Genomic DNA, 12023 nt, shown 5'->3' with positions numbered 1-12023 from the left:
AGTGAGGAAAATGGAGGAGAAATAAGGAAGGATGAAGTGAAGGCAGTTGTTAAGATGATGAGAGCAGGTAAGGTACCTGGTCTGGATGGATGCCATGCAGAATGTCTAAATAAAAAGGAGGTACAGTGATGGTGGACTGGCTGGTGAGGTTATTTAATGTTTGCTGGAGAGAGGGTAGAGTGCCGGAGGACTGGAGGAGCGCCTGTATAGTTCCACTTTACAAGGGAAAAGGAGACAAGTGTGAATGTAGTAGTTTCAGAGGGATTAGCTTGTTAAGTGTAGTTGGGAAGGCTTATGGGAGGATCTTGATTGAGAGGATTAGGAGAGGAACAGAGGGAGTAATTGCTGAGGAACGGTGTGGATTTAGGACAGGTAGAGGTTGTGTAGATCAGATTTTTGTGGTAAGGCAAATATGTGAGAAAGCTATAGGAAAGGGGAAGGATGTTTTTTGGGCTTTTATGGATCTGGAAAAGGCTTACGATAGGGTAGACAGAAAGGCACTGTGGGAGGTTATGCAGATATATGGGATAGGAGGAAAGCTTCTAGGAGCTGTCAAGAGTTTTTATGAGAGTAGTAGAGCTTATATCAGGATTAGAAATGGAGAGAGTGAGTGGCTCGTGGTAAAGGTGGGACTTCGTCAAGGATGCGTTATGTCGCCCTGGCTGTTCAACTCTTACATGGATGGGGTAGTGTGAGAGGTAAATGCAAGGGTAGTGGGTCAGGGATTGGAGATGGTTGAAGAAAATGGAGAAAAGTGGGAGGTGAGCCAGCTGTTGTTTGCGGACGACACTGCGCTTGTGGCAGGATCGGAGGAGGGATTGAGGAAGTTGGTGACAGAGTTTGGGAGAGTATGTGATAGAAAAAAGCTGAAGATAAATGTAGGTAAAAGTAAGGTGATGAGATGTACAAGGGGTGAAAGTGGCAGTAGACTGGAAGTGAGCATTAAGGGAGAGCGACTGGAGGAAGTGGATAGTTTTAGATACTTGGGTGCAAATGTGGCAGGAAAAGGTGGAGTGAAGGTGGAGGTAGAATGTTGACTGAGAGAAGTGAGTAAATGCCTTGGTGGATTAAAGAGTGTAATGAGGAATAGACATTTGGGAATGGATGCTAAGAGGAGACTGTATGAAGGAGTGATTGTGCCAACAGCACTGTATGGGGCAGAAACATGGAACATAAGAGAGGTAGAGAGAAGGAGTTTGAATGTGTTTGAGATGAGGTGTCTGAGAAGTATGATGGGGGTTACTAGGCTAGATGGAGTGAGAAATGAGGAGGTGAGGAAGAGAACGGGGGTGGAAAGGGAGTTGGGAGATAGGGCTGATGACAGAGTATTAGGATGGTTTGGACACATGGAAAGGATTAGTGAAGAAAGACTAGTAAAAGAGGTATGGAAGGGAGTGAACATGAGGGGACGTCCTAGGATGAGGTGGATGGATGGGGTGAAGGGGGCTTTGGGGAAGAGGGGAATGTCTGTTGAGGAAGGACGGGAGAGGACAGAAGACAGGGTGAATGGAGAATGGTTGTACATGGATGATGCTGTGATGCATGAGGTGGAATGGGCGGGGGGATGAGGGGGTGAGGTAGTATGTGTGAGCAAAATTTGATGCGGCCCGAAGGGATTTCTCCCCGTCTTCTCCTTTTATGCATGGGGGGACGGAGAGGGGGGGTTCGCCGATTTAATGAAGCGGCCTTGCTGTGGATGTGCTGTGTCTTGCGACACTGCTTCTGACCCGGGGCAGTGGACAGGGTGCAGGGATGGCCCGTCATCCAGGAGGTGCTAAGATAAGAGGGAGGGTGGTGGAATGTGGAGTGTATTCAGGGCTGGAATGGGTGGGAATGATTTTGTGCCTTTCCTTTTTGGCTACCTCCCTTGTAATGTGAGAAAGCCTTGGTATGTACATTGATTTACTTTGCCCCTCAAATAATAATGATAGTACAGCGTCCAATAACACATGGAATTACGTGTGTAGTCTGGCGAAGAGAAAAAAAAAAAAAAAACGCAAATAACCTTCCCTCCAAGAAAAGGAGAGGGTGAGCTTTCATTAGGCTTACTATATTCCTTTCACTTGAATTCCTTCACTCTGATATATTATATAAGACTGGTTCTACTTGGGTCTTTATATACAAAATCTCCAGCTCTACTTCAGTCTTGACTACATGCAAGATCTCCGAGAGCGAACGTTATGGACAAATACACACATCTCTGGAGGACTTTGACATTCCTAGAACCGAGAGATGTCTGAACATGAGTTTCCCGTTTTCGCTCTCGTTCAGTATGCTATTCAAAAAATGTCCGTATATTTTTTGCGACAACAAATGTGACCTATGTGTAATCAGTGCTATTACTTCACATTTTACTTACAGTTGTAAATGAAGTGATAAAAAGAACGGGGGAAAAACTGAAGGCATGGACGAAAATATACAGGAAGGACATCGTGTTTACACTAACAACATTACAGTGGGAAATCATGGAAGAAATGCGAGCAGCTATCAAAAAACAAGTTGACGACATCGAGAAAAATATGAGACCATCGAAAAAGAGCGTTCTTTTAGAAAAGACGATGTCGGCACACTAAGTAGGCTCAATACAAGACTGAAGCGTTGTCAATGTGTTTTCTCAAAAGCCCACGTCCACAATGAGTTCAAGGTGAAGAAAATAAATGAGGAAGAAATGGAAGAGGATGACGTCCACGATGAACACGATAATGATATCATATAGACGTCTAGAGAAAACTAGGATGCATTTTAGAAGTCTACTTCGTAACCTACCAACGTAGGCCGAAACATTGTAAAAAAAAATTGAGAATGCAAATTGAATAATCCTGTAACTCAGTGGTTCTTAACCTTTTCATTACCACGCCCCCCCTACGAACTACTATTTTTTTACGCCCCCTTGCATATATAGGTAAATATTATTCTCTAATTTAAAAATAGAATAGAAACGGCAATGTCTTTTTAGTCCATTTATTAAGTATAAATTGCAATAATTTGATATTTGACACTTTCGAATAGGTACATGATTAATGAGATATTTGGCACTGCTTCTTAGCTACCAGATCTAGAATACGCGGTCGAATGCTCGAGAGTGCACAACGCAAGTCGCCTTCAACGTTGAGGCGGTTTCTGTACTTAGGGGCCGCATGGTATCTTGTATACCACGCTGTTATCAATATTGTCGTATGTTCTTCTCCTCTTACCCCTTATTATTTACCAGTCTTCGTACTAGATGAACTGGCAATCTTCAACCATGCTCTGCGGAGTAAATGTCCCAACTCTTCTGTGTACTTGAAATTGGAAACCACAATAAAGCCACCTTTCTTAGCCTCCTGCACCTCATATGTTGGTCTCCCATTTTATTAACAAGCTATATAAATCGTTAGTTCGTCCACATTTGGAATATGCTGTTTCCGTATGGTCACCGAATCTCATTAAAGACATTGACAGACTGGAAAAAGTACAACGGCGAGCCACAAAACTGATTCCAAATATCAAAAATAAATCATACGACAATCGACTAAAACATATGAATCTGTTTTCCCTAAAAAAGCGTAGACTCAGAGGTGACTTGATACAGGTCTTTAAAATTCTAAAGGGAATTGACAACATCAAAAGTGACCAAATTTTTACATTGAATGAGAATCAGACAAGAAACAATGGTCTCAAACTGTCCGGAAATAGATTCAATTTGGAAGTAGGTAGAAACAACTTTGCCAACCGTGTAGTTAATGAATGGAATAAACTTCCTGCACAGGTGGTGCAATGTAGTTCAGCTCGAAGCTTTAAGAATCATTTAGATAAATACCTAAGTAAGATGCTGTAATGATTATAATTTATCTTATATTATTTGTTTTTGTTTTGTTATCATTTGTCTGTCTGATTTTCATTTATTATTAGTTATATGTCAATTTATTATTATTTACTATTTACCTGTTTGTTTATTATTTAACTATACCTATGCATTTATTTATGTATTTTATTTGTTATTTACATTATCATAGTTTTTATTTACTATTTTATTATTAATATGATTTTTTTTCGCATCCGACCTAGATATGGATCAAAAGGTCTCCTGTCGGCATGCTCCGCCTTTGTAATCCTTTGTAATCCTTTGAAACGAGCGTGGAAAATGCCGTTTCACACATGTATGTGGATCCAAACATTGTTAGAATCCGAAGAGCCTGGTGTGAGGTCAAAGGGTAAACATGAAGGTATTTGACCCAGAAAGTCTCCAAATCCATATCTTTGAAGTCTTCTTTAGCTGTGGAGTCGAACTTCAACTCTAGGAACTCTTCTTGGACTTCTTCAGCTACATCAGCTACTTCACATTGAAATGGATTTCTGATGAATTTCCATGCTTCACGCTTGTCGTCTATATCTGGGAAGTATCTGACGAATTCCGATTTCAAGTCACTTAGATGAGTGATTATTTGCTCTTTTAACTCAGAGTCGAGGTTACTGTCAGCGAGAGCCGTATCTAAGTTTCTAAAACTGGCTACATTTCCCTGTAGAACTCGACATTTCCAAAGATCGAGTTTGGCCATGAAGGTACGAATGGTGTCATGGTGCACGAGGATATTGATGTTTTTCTCCTTGTAGTTTGAGGTTCACAGCATTCAATGCCTCAAAAATATCCACCAGGTAGGCTAAGGTTGTATGAAAGCCTTCAGACTGAAATTTGTCATAAAGGTCTACTTTCTGCTGTGAATCTAGAAATATTTCTACTTCTCGTAACTCATAAAGCCTTCCAAGCATATTTCCTTTTGACAACCATCGCACGTTCGTGTGAAAAAGCAAGGCTTCATGTTCGGATTCCATATCCTTACACAGCAGTTTAAAAAGACGACTGTTCAAGGCTCCAGCTTTGACAAAATTGACAATCTTGATAGCCACATTCAAGACGTCCATCATTTCAACAGGCAAAGTTCTGGATGCTAAGGCTTCCCGATGAAGTATGCCGTGTGTACTCATTACGGAAGGATATTTTTCTTTCACCTTTGTGACAAACCCAGACCGTAAACCACGCATGGCTGGTGCTCCATCAGTACACACTCCTACCAGCGACTCCCAATAAAGCTGATTTTCCTGGAAAAAATCTGATATAACATCAAAAATAGTTTCTGCTGTTGTGAAACTTTCCATCGGGTGACAGAACATAATTTTCTCTTTTATATTATTGCCTGATACAAAACGATCATACATCAGAAGCTGAGAACACTGAGCGACATCAGTCGTTTCATCACACTGGATGGCAAAAACAGGGGAGGCTCTTACTTGGTCGAGAGTCTGACCTTTGATATCTTGAGATAATTCATCTATCCTTTTCTTGACTGTATCATTTGACAGAGAAATCTGGGAAAGCTTATTTGCACTTTCCCCAAAACGAGTTCTGCTGCACATAATATACTTGGTTTTATGAGAGACTCTCCAATGTTATGACTCTTCTTGCTCTTTGCAATCAACATAGCGATCTCATAGGAAGCCTCAACAACCTTTGAAGATTGCTGCCGAAATGACCCACTGTCGTCCAGTTTAGCTCGCTTCAAGGTGTCTTTTTTAGTTTCAAAGAATGCCTTCGGCTTGTCAACTAAAGCAGGATGTGATGTCCTTAAGTGGCGTTCCAGTCGTGAAGGCCGCATTCCATCATTGCTCAGAGTCTTGTAACATATCACACACTGTGGAACCTCGGTGTCACCCCTTTAGAGAGACACAAATCCAAATCGAATGTAATCTTCAATGTACTTCCGTTTCTTAGCACTCATTGCAAAATACTTGATGTTTTGTATCTATGTAAATATGTAGAACAAATGAGGCCAACACAACAATAAGCAATAATCACACAACGACTGGTGAAATGCAATTGTCTCAGTCACACCGTCCCACACATTGATAGCATCGCGCGAGAATTTACTAGCCAATCAGCTTCCGTCTTATCATGACGTCATCGTACGATTCAACCGACGAAGACAACCTCGGAAGAAACGCTCTGCCTAAACGGGTCTCACTCTAACGGTTCATTAGTAAGAAAGAATTATGTAATAATTCATATGCTTATGCTTATAGTACTGGCCCATGCTGTTGTAAAAGTAATCACTAACTGGAAAAACTTATACTTTTCACCCGAAAGCTCGCGCCCCCCTGGTTAAGAATCACTGCTGTAACTGCTGTCGACTTTGATAGAACATGCATTCTAAATAGCCTTTACCCCAAACATATGTATATTCATAAAGTGTACATATACATAAAGAGTCAAGGGGTACATTGGGCTTCCATTGGGTCCAACAGCGCCGACAGTTGAGAGTTCTTTGAGTAAAAACGACTTCGGTTACGAAATTTTATTTTTGAAATATCCAAGTATGAAACTCTCTTTTCGTCATATAGGTATAGTAAAGCTGAACGAATAACTAAGAAAATGTTAGACATACTGTTGAAATGTTCTTAGAGAACTCCAGATTTATATAAGCTAAGTCATATTCCAGTTATTCAGATGGAGGCTGGAAGTAGAATGTGATAACCCCTTAATACAAAAGTATGAGAAATATTGCTACTTTAGAACGTATGTAGTACAATGCGTCAAAGTAGGGGCCAGGAGAATGACAAACTGCCCCCCGAGAAAGCATGGGTAGTAACTATGACGAAACAATATGGAAATTGTGCGTTTTGTAAAGACAGGAAAACACGATTGGCTGTTAGTTGTACTTATTGTAAAAGTTTCCGTGATTCTATCATCATTTTTGTACTAGATTAATGCAAAATGGGAATTTAAAAAATCAGAATCAGCTTTCACACGCACTAAATGTGGTTTTGGTATATTTGTATATATATATATATATATATATATATATATATATATATATATATATATATTTTTTTTTTTTTTTTTTTTTTTTTTTTTTTTTTTTTTTTCACTTAACACAGTAATTCATGAACAATGAATTTTCACTCGCTCCTAGCGCAAACCATCTGCAACGGTAAATAAACAAATTATTAAGCCAAACAAGGTGTGGCTGGCATTTTGGACAACAGTTCGAAACTGGCACAAAACTTGTTATAACGAGTGACTGCATGCCAGAAGGTGGGGAGATACTTTTCTTCACATGGGCGAGGTCTTTTAAAAGGGTTTAGTTCTAAACAGCGAGGTCCTTTGAAGACCAGACAAATGCTTTGCCGTCGGTGTTCGACATCGATGAATTTAACTAACACAAATATGATTACGGTTAGAAACAGTCTACAGAAAGCAAGTGGTAAAACAAACCAAAATCTTGATATGCACAAGTTCCTTGGAATAATGGCATATACGTCACTCAAGTGCTAAGTTGCGTTTACGAAGAAATAGTTGAAAGTAGGAGGTTTCGCACGACATTTTCCTGGAAACGATTAGCAACGGACTCTCCCACGCCTCCATGGTTGTCACCAAGATGCTCTCGCCACTTAATACGTCCAATTTCTCGATCCATTCTCCTGTCGTTCTCTTTACCTTTCAATACATCTGTGTAACTACTTATCGATGTTTACCTGCCTAACTCTTCTATCTATACGTGTCTACATCATATTTATAAATGTTACTCAAAACATGAATGCATATATGTGATGTATTCATATATGCATGCATGTGCGTGTGTTTACGTATATATGATATGTATGTCACGTACAATCACTCAAAAAAGCATGGGTTGGTGGTGTGTTAGGTGTTCGTGGGAGACGACTGAAACAACAGAATCGATGTTCCTGTACAGTTGGTAGTCGTGACAGAGTTGATACAGAAGCATAAATGTTCGTTCATTACTTGACATGAAACAAATCGAGTTGTATTGAAGCTGAAGGGCGGCGGCGGCGGTATCGTGTGGTCAGAGGGGGGAAAGCGACACGATGTCACCAACCTTTGACATTATTCGTTTTCTATGGCACGTGAGAAGAAATAAAGCCTCTTTGGTAAATACTGTGATGTGAAAACAGCAAGATGAACACTATTAGTGTAAATATTTATAGATATAATTGTAACCTCCTTTGGTGTGGGGTTACATAGGCAGGACTTAGTGCGGGGAAGATAAACTCTCAACGGCTCCTTTTCTTCTTATTCTATTATTATTAGAGTTTATCGTGTTATCTTATACACTATGCTCACTTTTTATAACACATCACTGGCACACGTTTTTCTTGGTTATACACTTTTGTCTCTACACCACCTTACACAATGTTCCTTTGAGTTAATCTCTGGAGCACCTCACACCTAACCTCCTCGAGAGAGATGCACGGCCTTTTTGTTGGCCGGAAACGACTGACTAAGCAAAGTTTGAGGTGCGTTTTGTCCTTTTGTTTAACAATTCTACCTTGAAAGTCCGTGAGTTATGTGGGTCGTGTCTAATGGCATCCATTATGTGTGTGTGTTCGTGAGTCTGTTTGTGGGCGCTCGGCTGGTGCGCTCGGCTGGTAACCTGCAACCTCAGCGATTTGAGCGGATATTGGGTAGGCGCCAGTGAGACTGTGGTGATTGCGACATCGTTGGTGTTGCATGAGAATGGTGATGTATACATAATAGGGAGTATGAAAGAAGAGTGGAAGAGATGCAGAAAGGCAATGAACTGCTACATGAAAACAGGACCCACGAATCTTAGCAGTTGTATTTTCTGTACTCTTCTTCAGTATACCATGGATCTCGGTAGACTCGTGTTCATACCTTGGGATATGAGAAAAAAAATGCAGAAGCGTATGGCGAAAACGACTAAGAAGATTGTTGAAAGTGACTTAATAGTGGTCTTTAAGGAGGCATGTCGATAAGCATATTCAACTTATACAATACTATATTAACAATCAAGTTCCTTGCAATAGTTACATGTGCTGAGGTGCGTTTACAGACAAACGGTTAAAAAGTAGGCGATTTCGCACATTTTCCCAGGCCGTGGGGGCAACGAACTCGATGAGCGACGCCAAGATGCTGTGGTGTCCTTTGCCGACACGCCTTCCACAGGTTAGGACGGACGTGTACACTGTAGTATGTGTGTGTGGTGGTGGGGTGGGAGTTAGGAGGACTGTCGTCGGGTGTAACACTATATGCTCATCCATCTATCCCTATCTGTATCGATCTACCTTCCTATCCATGTATCTACCTATTTACACACCTACCTGTAAATCTATATTCTATACATGAATCTATATATATATATATATATATATATATATATATATACACATTTTAACAACCACAATGCACTTTAATTCTAAGCCATCTAAGGCCAGCATGGTGATATTGAAATGTGGTACTGCCCAGGACTCAAACCCGGCATCCTCATGGCAAGTGCGACAGTGACTTTCCAACTAGGCTATCAAGAAATCTTTCTCTTGATAGCCTAGTTGGAAAGTCACTGTCGCACTTGTCATGAGGATGCCGGGTTCGAGTCCTGGGCAGTACCACATTTCAATTTCAGCATGCTGGCCTTTGATGGCTTAGAATTAAAGTGCATTGTGGTTGTTAAAATGCATCTCTAATCACTGGGACCCATTCAGTGTTGTACAAATATATATATATATATATATATATATATATATATATATATATATATATATATATATGTCTACATCTACAAAGTAATGTAACACATACGTAAAAATTCAACAAGAACCCACTGTTTTGGATAAGAAGAAATGAAATAGTTGATATCCATATATTTCGATCACGGACTGTGATCCTCTTCAGTGGAATACAGAGTAGTGAAGCAAAAGGTATGTCTTATGTACTGAAAAAGAAGAAGGAACATAGGTGGGACTCAGGTAGCGTCTAATGCTTTGCGGGGCAAGTCCCCGCCTTCACCAAAGATGGTAATAATTTGTTGACTGCCCAGGTAGTAATGGAGTCAGGTGACCATTGTCCATTTGAGATGTTAAAATTTGGATTTTTTTTTTTTTTTATCAAGGATGATTCTATTATTTTCCTTTTAAAACTGCACTTCGATTTTTTTTTTTTTTTTTTTTTTTTTTGTCCTCTTTCCAATCCATACGATGGCCTTCCTTGTCTACGTGTTGGAAGACAGCGGAATTTTGCTGTGCATATTTGACTGAATTTTTGTGTTCTTTCATCCTAGTTTGTAAATCTCTACCTGTTTGTCCCCAATATACATTATCACAATCCGAGCCTGGAAGTTTATAAACACCTTGATGTATCTCTTCTCTAGGTCTTTGATGTACATTAACTATTTTCTTAGACAAATTATTGGGAAAACTAAAAACAAAGTCTTTCTGTGGTAGAAATTGCAAAATGTCATTTAAGGACTTATTATAAGGCAATTTTATACAGTTATTGTCCCAGACGAAATTCTTACTGGAATGGGAAGTGGATCCAAAGTGACTAGTTTTGGCTTTGCTGAGGGCCCTATTTAAAAACCAATCAGGATACCCTATTCTTTTTAATTGATTCCTGATGGTTGTTATTTTCATTTCCAAATAATGTGTACTACATAATCTGAATGCCCTCAGGAAAAGACCTGAGGCAACACTATATTTAATTTTATCAGGATGGTGGCTGAAAAAGTATACATAACTCCCTGTATGAGTGGGTTTTCTGTACACTGTAAAAGACAATTGATCCTGATGTCGTATTAATAGAATATCTAGAAATGGCAGTCTGTTATCCACCTCCCATTCAACTTTAAATTTTAAATTTTAAATTATACAAAAACTGTATAAAATTGCCTTTTAATAAGTCCTTGAATGACATTTCGCAATTTCTACAACAGAAAGATGCCTGAAACAAATTGGATGAGGCAACAGTGTGTGCAAAAACTATACAAGAATTTAAGAACGAATTGGATGCTGAAAAATACAATGTCGGGTCTACGAGCATAGCTCTCTTCCCGTATAATACAACTAAGTGAATACGCACATACACGCTCTACGGTGCAGTGGTAGCGTTCGTAACTGCTAACTCAGCGCCCCATGCTCGAATCCCGACCAGGGCTGAAATAATTTCAGTATTGATCCATTGCGAGCCGTTACTCCAACTCTCGTGGGTGGGGAGTTGTGTGCGTGTGTCAGGTCACAGCATTACCCATAGATCCGTTATACATGAGCTGAGCCCTTCTCCGGGAGGGTAGTAGCTGTCGATCACGAGTCCAACACGTGATCCAAAACCATGTGAATTACACACACACATTATATATATATATATATATATATATATATATATATATATATATATATTTTATATATATATATATATATGTATATATAAATATATACATATACATATATAAATATATATATGTGTGTGTGTGTGTGTGTGTGTGTGTGTGTGTGTGTGTGTGTGTGTGTGTGTGTGTGTGTGTGTGTGTGTGTGTGTGTGTGTGTGTGTGTGTGTGTGTTTGTATGTGTGTGTGTGTGTGTGTGTGTGTGTGTGTGTGTGTGTGTGTGTGTGTGTGTGTGTGTGTGTGTGTGTGTGTGTGTGTGTGTGTGTGTGTGTGTGTGTGTGTGTGTGTGTGTGTGTGTGTGTATGTACATGTTTGAAGACCAGAGCTAATTCTGTATCCACTATCTTCAAAGTGATTTTCTCAATTTTCCGAACGGGTTGTTTATAACTCGAAGGGAGGTTGGCACAAGGCTTCCGAGTTCCATGGTGTTATCTAATAGAAGATTACACAAAAATAGAATACAAGCTTTCGGATGACTTATACAACCATCTTCAGGTAAGTAAAAATGAGTATACAGATCGGTATATAAATATGGATATAAGAAGATACTGGGAGAGGTAGGTGGTGCTGAACGTCAGGTCAAGGAGTGTGTTACCACTACCTCTGTGAGTATGTGATTCACAATGCACGATCGTGATGGTAGCATACGCAAACACATGAGAAGCCCACAATAAAACCCCTAACAGGCAAGATCTAGTCAACAACACGAAACTACTCAAACAGTGCGACAGTCATAAGAGACTACATATTTTAGAAAGGCTTTACATCTCACAATACACCCCAATCATTAACCCCTTCTATACGATGACGTCTACGTAGGCGTCATAAGGAGCAAGTGGGTACGCGAGG

At 39.8% G+C, this 12023-nt stretch overlaps 1 protein-coding gene across 1 annotated transcript in view; it reads right to left on the bottom strand.

Moving 5' to 3' along the window:
- Window positions 1-4554: 4554 nt before the first annotated feature.
- The window catches only part of LOC143030231 (zinc finger BED domain-containing protein 5-like), a 9281-nt gene continuing 1812 nt past the window's right edge, over window positions 4555-12023 (bottom strand). Inside the window, exons 2-3 of the mRNA XM_076193391.1 lie at window positions 5402-5691; window positions 4555-5324 (exon numbers count right to left, since the gene is read on the bottom strand). Of these exons, the coding sequence (XP_076049506.1) occupies window positions 4555-5324; window positions 5402-5691 (1060 nt within the window). The remainder of the gene's footprint in view (window positions 5325-5401; window positions 5692-12023) is intronic.

This window comes from Oratosquilla oratoria, chromosome 12 (assembly GCF_046742065.1).
Source record: "Oratosquilla oratoria isolate Oo_2021 chromosome 12, ASM4674206v1, whole genome shotgun sequence".
Lineage (NCBI taxonomy): Eukaryota > Metazoa > Arthropoda > Malacostraca > Stomatopoda > Squillidae > Oratosquilla > Oratosquilla oratoria.
The sequence above is the reverse complement of the archived record's forward strand: the minus strand, read 5'-3'. Positions and strand labels throughout refer to the sequence as shown.